Consider the following 24492-nt stretch of genomic DNA (forward strand, 5'->3'; position numbering starts at 1 on the left):
ATTCAATTACTTTTAACATTATTTTTTTTTAAACGTAAAACAATCCCTTGCAGCGTGAAATCCAAAACATTTTCTGATGCTTGTGCATGGGAAGGAGAAAGTGAAGCTGGCTAGAGATAAACGTGGAACAATTCAGGCTAGATATATTGTCCCAACTGACTGAAAGGTTGCAGATACACAGTGTGTGAGATTGGTAACATGAAATAACTTTTAAAACCTCCAGGGTTGTCAAAAGGTAACGATGTCATTAAAAGCTAGGGAGACTTTCTCTCTAAATGCTTCTTAGGTTTGTGCACTTTGAGCACATTGTTTCCTTCATATTGAAATATCTTATTCTGGGAGGCGGGAGCTAAAGACACCCTAGTTTTACTCATATTCAGATATCACAGTGATGGGCATAATAGGCTTTGGCCAAGTCCAGTGAACGTCACAGTGTCAAGTTCCCCATCTTTTAAATGGAAAAATAATAATACTTACCTTCATTACAAGAGCGTTTGGAGGATTAATTAACTATCCAACCCCGGATTGATTTACTCACGTGAGTAGTGTCAAGGAAGCGTGACTCACATAAACCACAGAAAGGAATTTTTAAAGGGGCAGAATGTCTTTTCCCAGCAGGAAGAAAAGGAGTACTAGTGGCACCTTAGAGACTAACCAATTTATTATTCCCAGCATGGACTGTAGCCAGGACTCAGGGCAAGTACTGTGGAGTCTCCAATGACCAAAGATGAGTGATCTGTCCCTAAAACTACAAATCAAAAGCTTCCCCAGGAATCAGATTCTTCTGTGTCTAAGAATGGCAGCGTACATCTGCCCTTGCCCCCTCAGTACCATTCAGGGGACTGGATTAGATGACCTCTCGAGGTCTCTTCCAGTTCTAGGATTCTAGGATTCCCTGAGCCAGCGGCCCCCGGCCCACACTAAGTAGGGTGACCATCCCTCCCATTTGGGCGGGGGCAGTCCCTTTTATAAACCCTGTCCAGGCCGTCCCAACTTTCTGGGGAAAGTGGGCATTTGTCCTGTTTGCTCTTGCCAACTTGCTCAAACGGGACAAATGCCCCTTTGTCAATAAAAGTGGAGTGCGGAGGAATGGGGGGTAGCAGGGATGCCAGCCCCGCTGGGTGGGGGAGGCAGGGCTCGGGTGTGGGGCAGGCAGGGCTCAGGTGAGCAGCGACGCCAACCCCGGGTGGGAAGGGGCAGCCGTGCTCCGGGAGAGGCGGGGACCAGCCCTGGGCAAGGAGCGGGCCCCTCAGCCTAGCCCCACGCGGTGTCCAGTTTTCCCGTTGGGAAATCTAGTCACCCCTAACATGGGGGCCCCGTAATGCATTCTGCAGAGCGAGGAACAGACTGGGCAGCGCACGATCCCTTCCCGCAAGCGAGCAAATCCCAGCTCTACCTTCGGGCTGCCTGAGAGCGGCTCCTGCGGCTCTGTGCCCTCGCCTTGCCCGGCCGGGCGGCAGGTAGCCCACGAGCCGGGCACCAGCCCCTCCTGGCAGCAGCAGCAGGAGGAGGAGTTTCCGTGACCATTGCAAACACCCCTCCCGGCCAGACCCGCCTTGGTGCCGCGGCCACCGGCCCCAGAGCGCTCCGGGCAGAGCGGGTGGAGGGGCGGGCTGGCAGCACCGGCCTTGGCCCTGGACTGCAGGATGAAGATGGACTGGCTAACTCAGCGCTGCCAGCTGCCGGCCGCCCAGAGCTGCCCCCGTCCGGGATGCTTCACTTTGCTGCTGGTAAGATGGATCCCTTGGATGCAGCAGGCTGTGAACCCCTGGAGGGCTGCAGAGCCCTGGGAGCCCAGGCAGGTTGCAGAGACTGTACAGGACAGTGCCCGAGCCAAGGCGATGTCACCTTGAATGATCGTTTCCGCTGGTCCCTGGGGCACGCAGCTGCCCAGCATGGCAGGCAAGGAGACCGGGGGAGCTGCTTGGGGGAAGATGAATCTGTGAGCAAGAGGCATCTCACCTGAACAGCCCCCCAACCCCGCTCCGTTCAACTCCTCACATGCTGCAGAGCAGAGTGTAAACGAGTCAATGTGTTCGTTCCTGTTTTGTTGGGTACTTCATAACAGATTGATTTTTCCGGGACACTAATTGCACACAGCTGAGTGCATTTTCCAGCAAACTTCTCCCCATCTGTGGGAAAGCTGCAAAGATGCACTTAGCAGAGTACAAAATTCTCTGTCTTGGGACAATGCAGATCCCAGGACAACTTATGCTTTCAGTATTTAGAAAAAAGACCCACGCAAATGCCAATCTGTATATAGATAAATTCCTGATGCCCAGACATCTAATCCAGTGGGTGATTACTGAGATGCAGATGGAGAGCCTGGGGGGCCAGGCAGACTTACAAAAAATTGACCTGAGAGAAGAAACACACACATGGAAAATATTCCCTTGTGAACATTTTCAGACTTCTCATTTGTTTGGAAGGTAATTTTTAAAAGTTTTTCACCATTATTGAGGAATCCTTGCTCTACTCAAGGCTGCCATGATGGTTTCATTTTTAGTAATGCATCAACACTAGAGTTGTTTATCAAAAACACTGAATACAGGGATTTGAAACCCAGCTCCAAAACCAGTCCTAGGTTTTGTTTTACATAACCTAAGTGATGAGATTTTGCAAAATCCAGGACATTCGCAATTTTGCAAAATCTCATCACTTAGGTTATACAAGCTTTTGGGCTACACAGAACTTTCCAGTCTTACATTTTTTCAGTGATTACATGGAGTGTTGGTGTAGCCCCATGGGTCCCAGGATACTAGAGAGACAAGGTGGGTGAGGTAATATCATTTATTGGACCAACTTCTGTTGGTGAGAGAGACAAGTTTTTGAGCTACACAAACGTGAAGAAGAGTTCTATGTAGCCCAAAAGCTTGTCTCTCACCAACACAAGTTGATCCAATAATAGATATTACCTCACCCTCTTGTCTCTTTAATATCCTGGGACCAACACAGCACCAACAAAATTGCATATTTTTCAGTGATCTCACTGAATTTAGGATCTCACAACTGTGGTTTTTGAATCTAAGTCACTTTAAATATTGACCACTCTGGGTGTATTCAGATTAACAACCCAGAAGTTTTCAAATCCAAAGTTTTCAATCCAGTTTGGCCTTCACTTGTTGGACAAACCTGAGGAAACAACAGTTGTGTTGTTGCATCAGATTTCTCACTTCTTGTCTGGGGGAAAAACAGGAGGATTGTAAACATTGTATTACTCTTTATTTACAAATGTTGCTCGCTGGGACAGCCTCATGGGATGTTCATATAACTTTCATGAAGGGTCATGATTGCCATGCTTAACAGAAGGGAGCATATATTTCTCCCCTAATAAAGGGAATAGAAACACTACTCTACTTTGGCAAATACCCATGCCAGAATTGTCTCTTTTTCTGAGTTAAATGTAAGTTGGCAATGTTCCTTTAATCTTAGCGTGCACACAACCAAATTCATCCATGGAGTAGCTCTATAATTAGATGTAGTTATTCCAGGGATGAATTTGACCTACAAAATTAAATACACAGCTGAGATAACAGTGGACACTGTTGGGTTTCAGTTTGGGTGCTTTTAAATCAGTGCCTATAACAACCATCGTATGCAAAGACTGTATGAGTGATTTATGATTTCCTTCTGTAAATATGTTTTTGCTGTACTTGTCCATAGTGGAGACAGAAAGGCAGCAATTCCTTTTGCAATAAATTGGATACCAGGCTTGCATAAAAATCTGATTATCTTCAATCTCTACTGTGCAATTTCTCATAAAACAAATAGTCTGATCAGCCAACCAAACTATACATTGTTGTCTTATTTGTATATTAACAGCCCACTCTTAGAGCTTTACTTCCCTTCAGTATTAAGTCTGAAATAATAGTTTATACTGAAGGTCAGTTCAGCTTGTTCTTGGTTTTGTTTAAAGGATGGAATGTAATTTATCCCACCAATGAAGTACTTTATTATTCTCGTTTTTTAAAAAAAATAGAAATGGTTTTTATGATTGTCCGGTGGATATTTTTGTACATGCAAGTTTTGAGCATGATGCTTGCTGAAGCAGCTGACCCCAGACTCCTAGGTTCTGTTCCAGACTCTGAAACTGACCCATTTATGCACTAAACCCACTGCTCTAATGTTGGACTGGACCCACTGCTGGGGAATGTTTATTTGTTTTAAACATTGTTTCTCTGAACTACAATAATAAGCTTTATTGTAATACTGGCAACACAAAGAATGGATACTTTATTTTTGGATCATACATACTGTACATGCTTGGGGTTTCTTTAAAATACAACCTAAATTTGAGGGACACACTTGACCTGGCATTCTCACTGTTGTATTTTGCATTCTTTAGGTAATAACTCTGTCTTTACTGATGTACCCGGTGCTGAAGAGTCTAGGTCTTCAGCTGCACTCTGCAGTCACTGGCAGCTATATCTCGGGAACCCATTCCATTGCTTTCATTAACTGTCCCAATGAACAAGTTGCAAAGGATATTGCAAGGTACAGTGTCACTTTCATTGTTGTTGTGCTTGAATAATTCAAAGGCTGGCTGTCATGAAGTAATGGGTTTTTTGTTTCATTTACAGTAGTTATTTCTGAGGAGGAGTAGGGTTTCTCCCATTTTCTCCACATGACACCCTCTTTCTCTCCCACTCATGCATTAACTCTGTCCCACAAACAGCTCCGTAGAGTAGGAACTCAACCTTCTAAAGGAAGATTGTAAAAAAAAATCTATCTAGCTGGTGCAGAATACAGGTGCCTGCCTCCTTCAAGACCTAGGCTAATGTGAGCACATCAAGCCTCTTCTCAAATTCCTGCACTGGCTCCCAGTCTGTTTCAGATGCCAGTTTAAGGCCTCAGTCCTAATTCTCAAGGCAATTCATGGATCAAGCAACCACCATGACAGCTGAACTCCTTTGAGACAATGCAGATCACACAGCTCAGCAACGCTGCATGAGGGTGGAGAGCAAATCATTCTGGGTCAAGGGGATCTGGCTATGGAACAAACTTCTCAGGTGAGATTAGGTGAATCCAGAGCATGACCATCTTGAGGAAATGTTACCAAACTTTCATCTTTCAAAAAGCCTTATCACCATAGCAAGAATGACACTTACAACACTGACACCCCAACTATCCAAACACTCCTCCAGAAAAAAAAATCCTGTAACAGTCAACCAACCAACCCAAAACAGAAACCAACAAAAATAGCCCAAGCAGAGATGCTGCCCTAGAAAGGATAAAGTGTCAGAGACTCCTATGAAGTCCACTAGGGACTTTGCTATTGCTATTGACTTTATGTAGAAAGTGCCCAGATGCTACAGTGATGGGTGGCAGTATAAAAGACTAAGATAGATAAAATAAAATAAAGAAAAGAAAACAAAACCAGGCCAAAAAAAAGGGGGGTTGGGGGGAGACAAAATCTGCCACTCAATGCCCCTCCCTACTCTAATGTATTTTGCAAGGGCTTCAAATACATCTAGATCTTTTTTATTTTTAATATACCATAGATTTGTATGATGAACACTTCAAAAATTCCTAGCTACATGGCTAAATAGCTGCTCTGTTCAGAATACTGGAAATGTTTATAGTGGACCGTTAAGTTTCCTGCAACACCTCTTATGAGTTCTGTTCCCTGCTAACTCTCTGCTTGCCAAAAACTCTGCCTCTCTTCCCTAATAACAGAGTGTTCCCAAACAGCTATTCAGGAAAGAATGGGCTACCAAAAGGCATTTTGTGTCACCCTTAACACTGCAACTGTATCAAGTGTGTTACCACTTCATGTGTATGACAAAAAGAATAACTGTGCATTACTGGTGAGAGGACCATTTAGTCTGAAAATGCTACACATTAGCAGCTCCACAAACATTCTCTGTCTTTGTTCCTTCTTTTCCAGGGAAGGGAGAGGAAATAAATCACTCCCTGGAGTTCATGCCCGTTGCTGAGATTTACATGTATTTTGCTCACATTTTTCTTGGTATTAATGAATTAAAGTTGAGCTCAGAGGAATTTGGATTAAGTGATAATGGCTCTGTGGATGAAAGCTTATTTTCCAAAACGCTTTAGCTGCTAGTATGGATGTCTTTATCCTTCTCCTTGATTGCTCACTGAGGTACTTATTCCCAGACTCTGCTTGCAAGTATTTTCGTTGGTGTTTGTAAAGGCAGAAAAGGGTTTCAGATTTCAAGGACAGCTCAGCTGTAAACAAATATCGTTTGGGGGCACACCAGTTAGAGCAAGTTATAACCTGAGTGACCTGCATTGCTATTAAAATTGATACTTAGCAGAAGTCTCCCAGTCTTTACAAAATGGAGATTTTGCTTCTTTGCCTGTGTCTGATTTGGGAAGTTGAGTTTTGTGGGTCCAGAGGGCATGATCAGGCCCTGTAGCATTCTGAGGGTGACCTCACAAATAATCTAAACCAAAAATATTTCAGGCTGATCATTATCTTTTATGAAGAGAAGACTGGGTTACAGCTGAATATTCCATCCACCCCCAGTTTTGCCTTGTATCGGTGCACATCTTTCTTTACCGTTCTGCTTATTCATATTTCATCTGTCTAGAGCATGAAGACAAATGTGCGCTAATGCTGGGACACAGAAATACACATGAAATATCTAGCCCAAAGCCAGCATGAAGTATACAGCCATTTTCAGCCACCCATCTTCATCTTGTTATTAATATTTGCAGTTCCCACAGGGTTCGTGTGTTCCCTACATCTCAGTTAATCGGGGGGGGGGGGGAGGGGGAAACGGACCAAACAATATCCCAGGAATTGTACTTTGCACTTCTGTGGTGCTTTAAAAACTTGAAGTCTCACAACACCTCAGTATTAAGTGATTATTATAAGCTCTGCACAGCAGTGACCTCCTGCTCATTGGTAAAATGCATAGGACACTGTTGGTACTCTTTAGAGAACAGTCCCTTTCACATAGGAACTGCCTTGCAGGATCAGACCCAGGAGCCATACAGCCCCATACTCCGTCTCCCACAGTGGCCAATACCAGTTGCTTTGGAGGAAGGTAGAAGGATTCCCGTAAACCTCTCATAGGTGATGTTTCTTCCTTGCTTCCAATCAGTTAGTGGTCATGGCAGCCTGAAAGTTTGTCTCTTATTTTTTATCCTGGTACTTTACCTGTTGTGTGGATTAACTGAGGGCTGCAGTCTCCAGGGCTCTCAATCTGGCATGCTTCACCCGCATCAGCTTGATAACTTTTTTCATGTAATGCATCAGCCACATTCTCTACGTGGTTCTGATTGTGTCTCACCTCTATAATCCCTGTTGACCTTAATCTCAGACCCAAGACTTTTAGAAAAAAAATGTCTGATTTTCCCCCTAAACTCTCACACCTCTAGTAGATCATTAGGACTGGTTGAAAAATTTGTGTCAAAACATTTCTTGATGGAAAATTGGGTTTGACAAAATGAAAATTTCCCCAGGAAGTATCTGCTTTCCTCAAAATAATAATAATAATTTTTGTCAAAAAAAAAAAAAAACCCTGAACATTTTTGGACTTTAGCTATAAACTTTAGTTGTTGGCTGTTTTGGGCCACAAATGTTCAGGTTTTCAACAAAAAGTTAGGTTTTTCCCATGGAAGATCTCATGTTTTCTCATTAGCTGTATAGATCATGTTACAAGTAGTAGGGGTTTACAGTTGAAACTAAGAGCTTGTATGTACATCACTGAATCTGAAGACAGTGGTTTCCCCTAATATCCCTTCTTTCTCCATCCTCTGCTTGCTGAGGTGGCATGTATGCTTTATACAGTTTTCCTCTCCATTTAATACCAATTAAAAGTATGTTTTCCAATTTATCTGGTAGTAATCTGAAATTAACATATCTGAGCAATTGTCATGTCCCTTTCAGTAAGGAGCCTCTTTCAATAATTACGGAACCATCCTTTCAGCTCATCTCTCTTTTAAAATAGACATGGAGGAGTTGGAATGTATGGACATGTTACAGCCGTCAAACTGGGAACTGCTTCCTGTCAGTTGCAAGGGGCTAGTTAGCTTGGCTTTCCGCCATTAAAATCCTCAGCTCAGAATCTGTTCCTGCTGAAGTGTTAATGTCACCATGTCCTCATGCTTCTGTGCTGTATTTTTCCCCTCTTCCAGTCAAGCTGCCAAACAAGTTTGCTCCAGAAACTGCTCATCTCCAGGAATCGCCATCACTGTCAACTTTTGCCATTAAACTTTGTTCTGTGTCCCTTAGGGTGTCAGACAGAGAGGGCAGTGCTAATGTAATAGTAGTGCTACCAAAATACAAGTTAGAGTTTAATAGGATACCTGTAGTAGACAAAAATAACTTACAGATCAGTGTACATTTAGAATTTTTACTGCTATAAAATGTGCCAGCTAGAAGAAGGCCTGAACCAAAGCCCATTGAAGTTAATGAAAGACCAAATGGGTTTGGATCAGGCCCATAATTCAGATACAAAATCTTTGTTTGTGTTCAAACCTTAGCCTAGTTTAACAGCAAAGAAATATAGGTTCAAAGAGCTAGCTCTATGTCCAGCTCTTCCCAGCGGTATAGCACATGTGCACAGCCTAGTTTCTGTGTAGGATCTATAAAAAGTGTAACATTTTGTTTTCTTTTAAGCAGTAATCACATTGTCAAGTAACTAAACTTGACTAAGCAACACATTTGCAACTAGAATGAGCCACTTTAAAGCTGGAACCTAAGCCTTTGGATAGGTTTTTGTGGGAGAGGAGGGGTTGTAAAGAAGCAAAACATTTTGCTATGTAACATGCATTTTTAAATGCCCTTTGTCTTCTGAAATGTTTCCATCTCCAAGTGTTCTTGGTTTGTGCCAGTCACCAACACTTAAACATTCATCAGCAATTGTGAAAATCAAGCATCAAAAATTGTGTCATGCGGTCTGGACACAGATTATCGCCTAGAAAAGCTTTTTATGGCTATTTATGGATGCATAAATACTGAACATTAAACATTTGATGTGCATGAGCCACAGTTTAAATGGCTCCCTAATGGATACCATTTTACAAGAAGTTATATTGCATTCCCTGTCTCAGTCTGTGCTCCCCAGGGACCAATTTCTAACCTGCTAATTTGTAGCATGAATTCTGGATCAAATCTCTGCAGGAAGGATATAAATAGTTTCCTTAAAGGGACAGCATCAGAAGTTTCTTATTATTATGCTTTCTCTGCTATTTGCAATTTTCTGTTAGAAGGCTGATACAGACCTTGTCCTCCTGTTTTTCCTTTTTCATATGGCAAAAATGGATTTTCACTTTCCTGCTCCAGTGTATTTTGGCACATAAGTCAATACCTTTGCTTTGTTTACATCCTTACTTGTGTCAGGGATAGTATTTATTAATTTGTGCTCTGTCTGCTGGCCAACTGATTGCTGCAACAAAGTGAAATATAACATCTTGCATAAAAATTGTGTCTCTTTTGTTTTAAAAGAGATTTTTGCAATCCAGGGGACATTCCTCGTTAGATTAGAGCCAAAGTTAGCCTTCAGCATTATTGCAGAGGACTCCACAAAAGCAATATAACTTACTGGGAAATGGTCACCTATTTCAGAGGTGTCACCTGAATACAGGTGTAGTTCCCAGGAACTCCTCTGTTCTAATTCCAGCTCCAATAGTGTGGTTTGGGGTATGTCATGTAATCTCTCAGGGCCAACTTCCTCCTCTGTAAATTTGAGATGGGAAGGATAAATTCTTACCTACTTTAAATGGTTAAGAGGATTAATTAGTATTTTAAAGCACCTTGAGGAGAACAAGGCTAAGTATTATTATAGCAATCAGCAGCATCTTTTGAAAACTGTCCCCCCTTCTGTAGTATGTTACTGCTTCTTCAAATCACTTAGTAAGATAAGACAATATGACCTTGACCTAAATAGCAACACTGAGTCAGTTTCAGCCAGTCACTGGATCGCATCATTTTTCCCCTGGCAAGATACTCTATGCTGCGTGAGATTCAGGCTAAAAACTCATATCCTGGGGTCACCTGCTCATAGTCTCCCCCATGTTGTTCCACTGGGGAAGAGGTAAGGTTATCTGACTGTCCGTGGGGCATGGCTCCCTCAGAAGGCTGTGCTGCCATACTCTCTTTGGCAGTGGTTGCACCCAACTCGTTCCTCCAGGAGTTTGTAGCCACAGAGGAGAAGTAACTGCTGGGAACCAGCCTAGACCCAAGAGAAGCATGGCCTGGAGAGCAACCGCACGCTGGCGTCTTGCCTCCGCAGTGCCCGATGCCGTGCCACGGAGGGGATTTCCCAGCCTCTGTGGGAAGAAGGCAGTGGAGCTGTTTTTCTCCCCCATCCACCAGTCTGTCTCTTTTCCTTCCTGCTACTAGAGGAGAGGCCAGTCTGTGGTCCTGCATTGCGGCAGGGAGGGTGGTGCAAGCCACCTCCATTGTCTCGTGGATCTGGCTGCGGACTGTGTAGACAGACAAAGCAGGTCTAATAATAAAGATGTGAAAAGAAGCTTATGAAAATCCAGATGAGAACCCAGGCTATCTAAATAGCTTTGCTTTATGGGTTAGGTGCCACATTTGAACCTGTTACATAATTGCATACTGGTACTGTGGCCTGGATGTCTTCAGACAGCTGACATGTGTTAGTTACCATCTGTGCTGATTTAGGCTGCATTTGGGGCAGGTCACCCTGTGATGTTGTACAGTCCTCAATCTACATGTGGTATTTTCACACCTTGTGACATGAAATCCTCCTGTAAGGAGGAAAGATTTACTAGGGGATATAGTTTGTTTCATAAACCCACCTAGGATATATCAAAATCTGGATGTTAGGGTGATATTTTTAACCTGCTCAGAACCAAAGCAGGTTTGTTTTATTTTGTTTGAAGTAGCTAATAGTGTACAAACATCAGGGTTGGTTTAACCATCAAACCCACTGAGGGTTAATTCCTACAGCTGGGTGGATTTATTCTTTAGTCACTCCTGCCTCCTCGTCCGGAATTTTGAGGTCATATTTTTGACTCAAGTGTAATTGCTCGGAGTTTAATGTTTTCATTGCCATAGCGCTAAGTACAAAACACAGGCCAAAGTTAAAGGAAAACAAATTACAAGTCTAACAGGGCCATGCCTTCAAAAAACATTTACCACAATTTTGGGGGCAGAAGGTGCAAAAGAAACAAGCTTGATGTCTCTCCAAAAACGAAGAGACACTGGTGAGGTGTTTTTTTTTGTTTTAATATGGAACGCTTCACGAATTTGCGTGTCATCCTTGCGCAGGGGCCATGTTAATCTTCTCTGTATCGTTCCAATTTTAGGCACAACATTTGACCTAGTACTCCTAGCCCTCTTCCTACCCTCCCCCACAGTTGCTTCTGTGCTCACTTCTGCTGGCAGCCCAGATGTACCGTGCTGGCATTCCTGCAATAACAAACTAGTCCACAACCAAAGGAGGAAAATTTCAGGAAGGAATGGATTTGGGTTTCAGATTTCTAATAACTTTCTGGTATGAAAAGGCCGATGTTGTTAAACCTTTAGTACATTTGATGATTTTTAGTCTGCTGTGCATGCAAGAAGCAGAGTCTCATGGTGTGAGTTTATGACTGGGAGTCAGGGACGCCTTTGTTCTAATCCCAGCTCCATTTCTTAATCTCAGCCTCAGTTTCCCCACTTGTAAAATGGAGATAAGACTGACACATCATGGGGATGGTGCAAGGTTTCATTAGCTAACGTTTGAGACTGCCATCTGTGTCATACAAGTCCTGCATTTTTCCCCAGGCCAGCACCGAGGCTGGAACCTTCAGGGTCTATCAGCAGCAACCTGGAGGGACCCTCCCCCTGGCTGAGCCAGTAGGAGCCAGGCTGAGCTAATCTCTGCTGGAAACTGATTAAACAATCATAACTCATGCCAGATGTCAAGGCTTGTCACTGGAGGAAACAGCTCAAGGTTAACTTCCCAGCACAAGGTGGAGGAGGGTGCTAGGAGTGGAGGAAGCACCGTGTATGGTACAAACTCACCTTGTCTGTTCTGTTTAGGGCCATTATGGATAAAAAGCTGGCTGCCTGCGTGAATATCCTGCCGAAGGCCTCGTCTATGTGAGTTGCACTGAACGTTCCTCAAAAGGACATACAAATGCTTGTCTGCAAATGGAAGCCTAAGCCAGGAATAGCAAACCCAAGAGGTGCCGACGCACCCACAACTGGCTCAGGACTTCTCAGGATTAGGCCAATGAAACCATGCAATTGGGAGACCAAATTATTTGTAGAAGGCTGCACTGCTTTCCGATTGCTAGACAGGGAGATTATAAGTGTGACCCCTGTACTGCCACAGTGCATTAAGCATATTAAGAGTAGGGGGTGGATGGTAGACATGCCTGCCTGTGGCCATTTGTTTATTGGTTACTTAGGAATAGAAATCTTCACAAAGAGGATTTTAGCGACTTTCACCATGATGTAATGTGGGTTGCTTCTTTCATGAGACCTAAACTTATAATATTAATTGAGGTCTTCAGACGGTAGGAAGGGGCAGCCTTTGGTCCTGGAATATGGCAACAGCAATAATACTCACAGGCATCCTGGGCCTTCCACCCACAGATCGGAAACCTTGTCATTACAGAATGAAGCTCGAGAAAGGGGGGGGACGTATTAATAACCTCATTTCACAGCTGGGAAACTGCAGCAGGGAAAGGTGTGGTGACTAGTGCATGGTCACACACACAGAGCCAGGACTAGCACAAAGATCTTCCACTTCCAGTGCCTTAGCCACAGGAACATCCTTCCTCTCTGAGGGCCTGCCCCAAAGCCCAATGAAGCCATCCACTCCAAGGCACACTTCTGTGGGCTCTGGATCAGGCCCCAAATGCACCACACAGCTCCCCACCAGCCACAAATCTATCTGGGGCCCTACCCACCCGTTCCTAACCTGGCTGGTAGAGCCGAACAACAGCGCTCCAAGCAGAGCTGGTCCAAGTAGTGCAATTCTCTAACATTTCTCCCATTCCACTAACCCCTTGATAGCTCTGGGCTCACCAGCCCCATCTCAGGAGGAGTCTCTGTTACGACGTCGATCTCTCGCTGGGCAGTCTCAATCGGGGTGATGCCATTGAACTTGACTCCTGCAGACCCATCCTGTGAATAGCTCCTCTCTGTTTTCGGAATGGTGCGTGATAATCCGTGTAAGGCTGGATCCAGGTCACACATCTGCGCACACAGCTGTTTTAGCCTCCTCCTTCGCAGGCCAGCGGAGCCCCTAGCTGCTGATCACTAACCTCCCTGACGCCTCCAGATGACTTCTGGCTTGAGGCTCCGGGCACATGGGTGGCACGATGGCAGCATTCTGCCAAGAGAATTGTTCTAAAAGGGCATGAGTACGATCAAGGAGATTTGCTCTTTGTCAGTCATTGAGAAAGAAGAGGGGCTGGGATCAGTTACCTGGTGAAAGCCATTTCTGCAGAGAGTTATTCCCCAGCCACCAACACGCAGGGTTCAGCCAGCTATCAAGCAATCATTTTACTTCCTTTCTAGATTTCCTACAAGAGACACCGATATAGCCCTGGTTAGCATGGGCAGGTGCCATGCAATGTGCTGTACACAGAGCTGCTGGCCTGTAGCATCCCCCGTTATTCCAGTCCTGGGCCCCCAAACAGCCCCGGCAACAGACTTTGCTGTTCCCTTGCCGGTCCACACCCCAGCATAGCTCTGCCCACTCCCCTCATTCCTGACATTCAGACTCCCCTACTAATCTTTCCCCCGCCCAGTTCTGCTGGGGCACCTCAATCCTGACCCATGGTAGCTCCGGCCACTCCAACACTACAGACGAGCCCTCATCTCCCCTTTGTAGCCCTAGTCCCAGGCAAACAGCCGGACATTGCCTAGGGTGATAAATGTTCATTTTTCATAAATGCAGGGATTGCTCTTGAGATTGTCACATCCAAAGGGGGTTCTGACATGGAAGTCATTTAAAATGCTTACAGTCGCCTGGTACCTCAGTGACTCTCCCCACGCTTGGATCAGCAACAGGCTGCCAGATTTCTCCTCGCTCTTCAGACACGAGGCTCAGGCAGACAATCTACCCCTGAACGCTCTACCCTTAGTACATGCTTATAAAGCCCATTAGCGTGCTTGGGAAGCGAGCCTCTTTGCCGATAAATTTCATCCAAGGCATTCATTCCCTACCGTGTCCAAACAGCCAGACTTCGTTCCCAAACTTGCAATGCGCTCTGCTTGGGCAGACCCCTGGGCCAGCACGGAGCCCCACTGAGGTCAGTGGGGCTCCACATGGCTGCAAGCGTCCACCTGTGCTGGACCGGGGCCTTACTGAGCACAGGAGAAAGCTTTCAGCAAGCAATCTGCCGAGTTCGTGACTCCCCCTATTCAGTCAAATCCCTAGCAAATGATTCGAAAACATGACATTTCTAGAACGACACAGAACAAAATAAAGAAATGTGACCTTGTAGCATGCACTGAACAGGCAAAAATCAAAACACAATAACAATACCTAGCTCTTACAGAGTATTTTCCTTCAGCAGATCTCAAAGCACTTCGCTGTCTTAAATGGATTTTAATGCCGAGCCAGTATAAATGGGGCTGCAGTCATTTACTATATTTCTTTCTTCTTCTTCTTCTTCTACATGTAGGTATTTTTGGGAAGGAGAAATAGAAGAAGCCACTGAAATACTTCTAGTAAGTGTCTGGTCCCGTGCATCTAGTAGAGACACACGTTTCTAAGAGGGGCCCCATTTCTGACACTCACCTACGATTAATTCAACTATTATGAGGATTTGCGGGGACAGCTCCAGCTCAGGGCAGTAGTGGCCAAGAATTGGTACCGTCTGAGCACTGTGTGAAATGGATTTGGAGGTTCTCTCTCCAGTTCCTTGAGGACAGGGGTCCGCATCACAGAAACCCCCAGCAGAGAGACCCTAGCCTCAATGAGGCACAGTAGGCTGGACTCTCACTTCGGGAAGGTGCCATTCAGGTCAGGGCATAGCAGCAGGCAAGGAGGGGTCAACGTTTACTTTACTCAGCGGGGCTGTCAAGCCAACATTTTTCCTGCATGTACGTGGCTAGAAGCACCAGCCCCATTGTGCTGGGCACTTTCCAGACAGGATGAGCGAGTCCCTCCTCTGAAGAGTTTACAGTCTAAACAGACAAAGCAGGGGAATTACATTTTACACACAACACCGAGCTCTTTTATGATGCTTTTCATCAGTAGATCTCAAAGCACTCTACAAAATGAAGTAATTGTCATTACCCCCATTTTACTGATGGGAAACTGAGGCACAGAGCAGTGAAGTGACTTGTCCAAAGTCACCCAGCAGGCCAATGGAAAAAGCTGGGAACAGAACCAAGGTCTCCTGAGTCCCAGTCCAGTTCGCTAGCCACTAAGCCACACTGTCTCTCAGATGGGAAACTGAAGCACAAAGAGATTAAGTGGTTTGCCAGACATCCTGCTGCAGAAGGTGCTGGTGTATTTCAGACATCTCCCATGGGACCTTAGCTCAAAGTTATCTGAATAATTTGCATATGCCATAATATTGCTATGAGACTTCCTAAGTGACTTTAATTCCCTCAAGAGAACTAAAGTAGATACTGTCAGCACTAGTGTGGATGCATCGGCTGTGAGAACAATTCAGCTGTCCCGGGTTACATTTCTCTTTACTTCATCTCTTTTTCTTTTACAGTTAGTGAAAACAAGGACGTCAAAAATAAGTGAATTATCAGACTACATCAGGTGAGGTTCCTGCCTGTTGCAAATGATATTTTCCCCCTAAACTAAATTTGCCATCTCTAACTCAACCAGTCAGAGGGCAGTTACTTCCACCCAACACCCATGTGTAGTCGTTTAGCTCGTGGACTGCTTCTGCATGTGCCAAATATCACAGACACCATATCAATTCAAAGCTCATGCTAAAATGAAAAACTAAGTAAAACCCAGCTGGTTTCTGGTTGAAATTGAGTCCACATACCTCAGAAAAAATTCTCTAAGGTTCACCAACATGGACGGATGTTCAGCTTTTGTGTTGTAGCCATAGGGAATTCACAGAATCAGTGCAAAACTAGGTGAAACAGAGTTGTTTGCTCTTAGTCGTACCTTTGAAGGAAATATTTTCTCACAACATGAAAAATTAGCTTGTGGAACTCACGGTCCCAAGATATCACTGAATTATCAAGATTCAATTATATGGAGCCACTGATATGGATAACAAGAATATCGAGAGTCATCATAGTAAATAAATAAGAGCTTTGGAGAGGATATCAACCCTGATGCTTCAGGGGTTAAGTCAACCTCTAACAATGGGGGGATAAGAAGGAAACTTTGCCTTAAAGCAGGTTACCCTATAACTGCCTACTTCAGGGTTTCTTGCATCTTTATCTGAAGCATCTGATACTGGCCATGGTTGGAGACAGGATGCCAGGCTAGATGGGCCACTGGTCTGATCCAGTCTGGCAATTCCTGTGTGTGAATGATTCCCTCTCTTCCCTGCCAGCCCCAGGAAGGGAAGTGGTACTGTCCCACTTCTCCCTTCTTGGGGCCCTAGGGACTCTGCAACAGACCCTCTTACCTCAATAACACCCCTCCTTGGGGCTGGTTTGTTACAAAACCTAGTGCAAATAATCCATCGCAAAACACATCCATTTATCATACCCACTGCATATAGTCCTTAGAATCCCCCAACATCTAGCCCATCAGTGTAAACACATACCATAGTCCAGCATCTTCCACCACACCAGGCTCTTCTTCAGTCCTCTCTTGTCCTGCCAGCATGGCCAGCCCAGTCCTTCCAGCAGGAGTGCCACTCCACTCTTCCCAGTAGGAGCCTACCTGCCCTCAGCTTCTCTGCTGGGAGTTCCTCTTCATCAGGGGAGCATCCACCACTCCCTGGTTCCGTTAACCTCTCATCTCAGAAAGGCCAGCAGGTAGGCCCTTCCATTGCTCCCCTGGCCCTCGGCCCCTTCTGTTTCCAGCTCTCCAATGTGCAGACGTCAGCCGCTCTGCTGATTGCCTGCCTTCAGCCTTCCCTGGTGCTTGGCTTCAGCTTGGAAGCCAGCAGGCAACTCCCGCTGCTGCTCTCCTGCCTTCAGTCCTTTCCAGCCCTCTGGCCTTTCCTCCGCTTTGGAGAGATCAATTGGCAAACCGCTCTGCAGGCAGTCCACCTGCTACCCATCTACCATTGCTTCCATCAGGGACCTCCCACAGGTGCTGCCCCTTTCACTTTCTTGGTCAAACTGGCAACAGCTGTACTTGCATAAAGGCGCTGGACCACCTTCATTTAAAGGGGCCAGCCACCCTGTGATGCTGTGTTCACTTAAACCCCAAACTCACAGCAAAAAGCTCATGGATTTTGAATCTACATGATCTGAAGAGAAGGGCCACGGAACTGGTTTGAAGTCAGAGGCAAAGCTCTGGAGGCCCTTCTTGAAAGGTGCTCCTGTGAACTGAAAGTTCCACGTTTCTTGGGGCTGTAAGTAAAATTGAGCTTGTTCCTACAGCAGAAATGATCCACTCCCATTGGGGGGCTGTGTGTGTTTTCCATTTTAGATCCCTGCATCCTTTTGAGATTCCTGAATTTATCAGCCTGCCTATAGACCAAGGAAACCCCCTCTATTTAAAACGGATTGAAGAAGGTGTCTCCGATGACTAGCTGGAATGCACCGTTCTGTCCTTCTCCAGACATACCCAGCGTTTCCTTCCTGTCAGGGGTAGAGGACATTTGCTTTGGCGCTCTAGTCTTCTCTCACTGCAGGCGGGACTGGTGCATACATACCGAGGGCGATAAAATCCAAGGGAATGTAGGTCGTACAAGTGCCTGGGATTTGGAATTTGCCTCCTACTTGAAATACAATTTAACGGACACTCCTCATTTGTGTAAACCTACGTTCTACTGAGCATTTAGCCACACATCGTAAGTGGAGCCCGAAGCAGAGAAAGGGCACATGTTGTCCAAGAATAGTTCCAAAGTTGTGAACAGCGGAGTTTGCAAAGGTGTGTGTGGTGGGATGTGAGCTCCCAGGGAGACTCTGGCTATTTATAGGACCAGAGGGTGAAAATGCACGACAGGGCCCCAGCAACGCAGTCCACGGAGAAGGACCAGAGTTCCAGTCCACGGGCTGTCAGGGGTTGGTTGCACTGCAGAGGAAGCATACGCAGCCCCAGTGACGGTGAGCAGGGATGACCATTGGTCTGTCTGCCCCCTGAAGAAGGGTTGCGGCAAAGTAGGGGAACCAAAGATGGGGAAGGTCCTGCCGAGCCCTCTGCCCCCCGCCCAAATGAACGTAAATCAGGATGCAGCAAAACATCCCATGATGCACCAGCTCACATCATCTCCTGCTGTGCAGCACCATTTGCAGCAACATGTTGCTTTGTATCCTGACAGGGCAGCCGAGGCAGTTTACCAACAGCCAGCCATTCAGAGTGCGGCCCACTGAGCATTTGTGAAAGGATCCCAGGCAGCGCAAACAAGGACCCACTGGGGTGGGACTGGGGGACGCAGCTGACAATAGCCTACTGCTTCTGGGAAGAGCACAAACAGTTAATGCTCCCCAGAGCGTATAGCGATGCCTAAAGGCAGCAGGGATCCAGTGCAGGCCTGTTCCAACATTGCCAGGCTAAGGAGACAAACTGACATACCTGGTCCCAACAAAAGCTTCCCTCTGACTAAAGCAAACGCTTTCTCCCTTGGCAGCCTGTAACACTGCAAACAGAGGCACAGGCTTGTAAATTATGGGGCACTATGTAGTAATTGATGTGTCCGAGACTTAATAAACAGACGCGTTTCTTACTCCTGATGCCTGGTTTGCTCTTAGACTTTTGTGGTTATGAAAAGGCCAGTTGGGCCGAGAGGGGCAGTCCTGCTCTGGCATTGATCTTCCGGGGAAATGTGTGTGCGGGAGGGGGTGGATTCTGCAGCACGCTTTGCCCTCGAGTATGTGGGCCAATGTTTGCGGTGAAGCCACCAGGAAAGAGGGGTCCCTTTGAGAAGGACTAGGACTTTTGGCCACTGTACTGCCAAAATGTTGGCTGTGGGTGACAACTTCAGCCTGGGCCTGCTCTTGCTCCCATTGGTCAGTTCTGCCAGTGGTTTATTAATTCACGTAGGGCCTGATCTAAAGCTGATTGAAGAGTCTCTCCATTGGCATCAGGGGGCTTTGGCTCAGGCCCGTGGTGCTGCTGGTGGGTGTAGCACTTTGCAGGTGTCAGTTGATGTCTCTGCCCTGAATGTAAAGTATTCAGTTAGCACACAAAGACCTCAGCGTGCTGTGGGGTGGGAGGACAGTTCATGGGATGAGGGAGCAAGGGGCCAATAGGAAGGGGAAGGGGTCTGTAATGAGAGCAGAAATTGGGTCACTTGAAGCTGTGTTTAAAATCAGATTAACCCTAAGGAAGCAGAACCGGGCTGGCCTTGCTGGAATTGCTTGGCAGATGCTATCAGGGCTGAGGCAAAGGATGCAGCGCTGGAGAATGCCTGACCACTGGAACCACCGCTGCATGCATCTGCCAGTCAAACAGCACTTTAAATGAAGCCTGGCTCTAGACACTGAAGGAGAGCCATCCCCCGCTCAGAGCTGGAGTAAAGCGTGTGGAGCCTGAAGGGCTTCACTCCCTTGAAGCCAAAAACATATTAGAGCAAGTCGGGGGAGGAAACTTGCACGGTCTAAAATTAATTGAGAGATGTGCCCAGGAGTAGTGACATCACTCTCCCTGTGCTCATTATCACCTGCAGCAGCTCCTACCGAATGGTGTCACTCGAGATTTCTCTGGCAATTTGCTGTGGTTTTAAATGGGCCCTGGATGTGCTAAACTGCGGAATTAATTTGCAGAAAAATGGCCAGCAACCTGAAAATGGGAGAGAGATTTATTAGTGGGGTTGAAGGGCAGATTGGCCAGGTCTATTTGTTTTCTAGTATCAGTTTATTTTTTAGGTCCTGTGAACGTTCCAGTGCAAAATGCAATTAGTTGGATACTGGCAGAGCACTTGGATAACACCCCTGCTCCTGCAAAAAAGGAGCCATTAGCTCTTTAATTAGCACAAGAGAGCAGGATTGCTGTTTGACATCAGAGCCAAAGTAAAGGTCTATCTATACCCTGTCAGATTTGTACCGTGAACCCTGCAAATTGCCTTAGAATTTCACGGTGAAATAAAATGTCCTAGGGCAGGGAGATTTTAACGGGTGAGTCATTTAATAGTCTGACTGTGAGGAAACGCTCTGGGGCACTTAGCTGACATAGGAGCTTTGCAGCGACGTAGCGGAAGAGCTCATGGCACATTCACGCAGCAGGCCAGCCTCACAGCATGTCAAGGATGGACTGGACTATGGAGATCGAGCAGTTCAGGATCGAGGCACCAGCAGAACAAGAGGCCCTGATTGCTGCTCCCTCCACTGCCCCTGTTCTAAAGCCAGTGAGGATGTCAGACTCCAGGGCTGTCAAGCCAGCAGCTTAAGACAAAACTACATCCCTGCTCTGTAAAGAGTCGCTCTCTGCCCTAGGTACATGTTAAAGAAAAGCACAAAATGGTCTGAAATAAACTCGAGTAATTCTGTCTCCCCAGCTCCTGGGGTCCAAACTGGGTGTGAGCCTACTCTTTAAACTCAGAGTGAAATACTGGCTCTTTAATGGTTAAAATACCTCAGCTCCGTTCAGTTCAGTGCTCCCTTTAAGGTCCTCTTGCCTAATGGTCTAGTTTAAAGGATTTCCACATTTCTTAGCCTCTTGGACCAGAGCTATGCAGACTAATCCTGTTACAGTACAAGGCGCATGAGTGCTGCTATAAATCAGAGGCCTCATCTCCAAAATCCTGCATACATAAAGCATGCAGGATACCGTATGATAATCCAGGATAGGAAAAAATGCATCTCTAATCTGCTCCTTTTCATCAGCTGACAGAGTTCTAGCTCACACACCACAAGGAAACAGGGCTTTTGCTTCTTTTAATAGGATATGCGACATCATTGTTGATTATAAACATCGAATTCCCCCAAGCTGAGAACCAGGTCTTTCCACGCTGGCCTTTGTTTTACAGCTAGAAAATACACGAACAGCAAATTAAAACAGCATATTTAGTAATACTGGCTACAGCCCCTTGCGCCGCTGGAGTCCTGTCAGATATCACACCACTAAGCAGGGTCAGGCTGGGTCACAGAACTACCAAGAGCCCCTTGGCGCCCTGGGGAGCGATGCTGGGAATTCAGCGGGTGGCACACCATCCTCTGAGTCAATGTGCCCTCATAGTGATAGTGGGACAGCTGGGCTGCTGCTATTCAGATGAATCATAAAACCACGGTCCTGACCACTTGTAATTAAAGAGCCCACGACCCTTTTTGTTCTAGCCCAAGTGTCCGAGCCAAATTCCAGTCTGGGTTCCATCGGGTTTCCTAGTGCCTCCGGCTGCTTCTGTTGGACTCCTGTATACTATTTTTGTTTCAAAAGTATGTATTCATGAGCTGTTGGCTGCAAATACATGGACACTCTTTAAAATGCCATATTGAAAAAAAAAAAATTCTCTAGCTACCTTTATCGCCACAGTAGGATTAACCCTAGGTTAATCAGCTATTTATTGCTAGAATAAACTGGTTGTTACATTCTGGCTCCCTCAATACCCCCTGTAGAATAAATTGGATATTAGTGTACCGACAGCCAGCTGTGACCTGACATTGTCGTCACTGACGAGGCCCAGAAAAAGATCATCCTTGTCGACGTCACGGTCTCCTTTGAGAACAGGACCCCGGCCTTTTGCGAAGCCCAAACTCGTAAGCTGGAAAAGTACGCCCCCCTGGCCGACACCCTGAGAGCAAAGGGCTACGAGGTGCAGATGGACGCCTGATCATCGGGGACCCCTGCAACAAGCGTGTTCTGCCAACCTGTGGGATCAGTCGACACTACGTATGGCTCTATGCGGTGCCTTATGGTCTCGGACACCATCCGATGGTCCAGGGACGTCTACATCGAACACATCCCCAGCCACTGACAGTACCAGGAGGTGTGAGCCAGAACGACATCGTGCATCAACTACGAGAAAGGGACCAAGAGACTTTTTCCATTGGACCATATGAACTGGAACCATAAACTCACTGAACATTAAATCTCACCAAATGAGGGTAATCCATCCTTGTCATCGTATCCGCTCATTATACTCCACACCTGAACATAGCCATTATATGAACAACATACCCCATATCTCAATGTCTGTACTTTCACCCATTAACCTTTTACCCCCAGTTGGGGATCTTGCAGATTATGTATTCCTTACGCCATCCAATCCTAAACCTAATTTTGCACCCCTTGATAATCTGTACCTTATTCCTGGATAACCAGAAACTTCTACGCTTAAACTCTGTACTGTTTTCTTTTTATTTTAACATTATCTTAATAAAATTCTTAATTCTTTATATCCTAGCCTGAACAGTTGTGCAATTTACGCATTTCACCCAGAGATGGCAGCATGTCACTGGTGCAGAAATAATTCCTCTAAGCAGTATACATAGCTTGCAAATACGCTCCCTCCATCCTTCATATGCCCACTTAGCTCCAAAATAAAACTTTCCTGGGTGGGAATATAGAAAAAAAATGTATGAACCAGCCAACTAAATACCCCAAAAAAGCAAAGGAGGGTCTTATCTCCATAGGAAAGTGCATTTCAATGTATGTGATCAGTTGAAAAATGCCCCCAGGGGACACATTAGCTAAAGTAATGCTACCTTTAAAGACAACGTATTCTGTTCCAATTTATTAAAAATGCCCAGTGTTAGCTATCCATGTTCAGTGACTCATAGTTACTAACAGAGATCCAGCATCCTACCAGCCCAACTAATACAGATAAGTAATGAACAAAGAAAGGAAACCTCAGAGCAGTTTGTAGCAGTGAAGAATGACACTTTCACCTTTGTTATTAGAAAACAGGTACCAGGAAAATTATATTGACACTGACTGAGCTTTTAGAATGCCCAGTGTGTGTGTTTAATAACCCCTGAGGTCATCTGCTCAGGAATTTTAAAAACCAAACTGCCTTTTCACTGTGTATGTTGTTTCTTTACTTGGTGCAGCGTAGGTAACTTGGCCAATAAAGAAATCTTGGCCCCTGTCATGTTCTGACTCTTATGCAGTAGCAGAGTGCGGCAATGATGAATTTGCAAATGCTGCTAGGGCAAGAATTGACTCAACAATAACAGAAAGCAAAGCAAACGTTGCCAGTGGTTTTTTTCCCACCTGTGCACAAAACCTAAATGTCGGGGCTATCTGGTAGGTTTGCATCTCCTGGTCCAGCATGCCCATCCACCAATGCAAGCAGACACCCAAGAGTGCTTTAGGCAGTGAAGGCAGGGAGGAAAAGCATACTGTAGGTGAATAGCCAAAGCCATGCATGGCTTTGACAATATTGCCAACCTCAAGTATTCAAAAAATAAATCACAGATCAGACCCCCCAAATCATGATATTTAAAGAAAAATAATAGCCATGGGGTTCTTTGCTTTGCTTTCCTGGTACCTGAGTCTTCAGGCTGCATTCAGGACAAGTTTCCCTGCTTTTTTCCCTCCCCATACACAGAAGACCTAGAAAGGAAAACAGATTCTCACCACTCCAGGAGATGGAGCTTTAAGTAAAACCCAAATATCAAGTGACTAACGACAAAACCGAGTTGGCAATGCTGCAACCGAGAGCCACATCACGTCCGGTTGATCGGCATGCGGCTGTCCATGCAGCTAACCCTCCACAGCGCGAGATCCGCAAGTAAAGATCGAGTGGGTGGCATATTTTCCCCGCACCTGTAGGAATCCCTGGGAAGTAGTATAGCTGGGGCCTCCCACGGAGCCATGGTGCCATTCCCTAAGAGGCAGAGGACATGCATGGGGTTGGCTCGGGGCCTCCAGTGGATCCCTGAGAGCTGCAGGGCTCTGGGGTGGGATCTTGCTTCTTCTGCAGGACTGACCCCCCTCCCCAGACAGAAGAATTAGCAGAAAGGTTTCCTCCCTCCACCCTCCTTCCCGCACGATCAGCTCCTAAAGGTTTCTGTGAGAGAGGGTATCCGGCCTCAATTAAACCACAGTGACCAGGCAACCAGCTCTGTGAGGGCAGCATTGCTCCACTGGGGAACGAGCGCCATTGCCGTGTGGTGACCCTTCGAGGAGAGGAATGATACTGATGGACTCTTCAAAGGGAGCCTTCTCTGGGACAGTGCTGATCCACACAAGGGATGCAAGTCAAGGGAGGGCTCAAAAGGCCCAGAGGGAAGTGCCGGATCTCCAACAGGAAGACGTCCAGGGAGGTACCTTCTGGCCTTGTCCCATATTCAGCAGCCCTGCATCTTCTGAGAACTAGTCACTTCAGTCTTCAAATGCTACATGCCCCTGAAGGCAAGTGAGCGGAAGCCTGCTGAAAAGTGCCACTCTGCACCTCAACCCTGCGGTTCCCTTTCACTCTGGTGGCCGGCCTTAGAATCCCAGAGACAGACAAGCTGCCGCTCTCCATAAGCCAGACAGCAGAACCCATCGAGTCGTGCTCGGTAGGGCGCAGTTTCTAGGGTCCACGACCACATGATTAATAATGGATACTATAAAGAGCCGG

At 46.0% G+C, this 24492-nt stretch overlaps 1 protein-coding gene, 1 long non-coding RNA gene and 1 other non-coding gene across 4 annotated transcripts; 1 reads left to right on the forward strand and 2 right to left on the reverse strand.

The window, feature by feature from the left end:
- Positions 1-1163: 1163 nt before the first annotated feature.
- LOC102930128 (protein CutA homolog) lies at positions 1164-18721 on the forward strand. 2 transcript variants are annotated; one of them, XM_007060986.4, is made up of 6 exons: positions 1164-1730; positions 4346-4494; positions 11969-12028; positions 14569-14614; positions 15616-15665; positions 17475-18721. In XM_007060986.4, exons 1-6 carry the CDS (start codon positions 1647-1649, stop codon positions 17575-17577), a joined length of 492 nt encoding a protein of 163 aa, XP_007061048.1. In that variant the 5' UTR covers positions 1164-1646; the 3' UTR covers positions 17578-18721. The 2 variants fall into 2 exon arrangements, with proteins under 2 accessions (XP_007061048.1, XP_043386461.1); XM_043530526.1 differs by lacking the exon at positions 1164-1730 and adding an exon at positions 1738-2429.
- Positions 9600-17140, reverse strand: LOC122463135. Its single transcript, XR_006286180.1, has 3 exons — positions 16639-17140; positions 15901-15990; positions 9600-10421 (listed from the first exon to the last, which is right to left on the reverse strand). It is a non-coding gene; the product is annotated as an uncharacterized LOC122463135 (long non-coding RNA).
- LOC114019756 lies at positions 11168-11271 on the reverse strand. Its single transcript, XR_003564759.1, has one exon. It is a non-coding gene; the product is annotated as a U6 spliceosomal RNA (small nuclear RNA).
- Positions 18722-24492: the final 5771 nt, after the last annotated feature.

Source organism: Chelonia mydas, chromosome 16 (genome assembly GCF_015237465.2).
Source record: "Chelonia mydas isolate rCheMyd1 chromosome 16, rCheMyd1.pri.v2, whole genome shotgun sequence".
In the NCBI taxonomy this organism is placed as follows: domain Eukaryota; kingdom Metazoa; phylum Chordata; order Testudines; family Cheloniidae; genus Chelonia; species Chelonia mydas.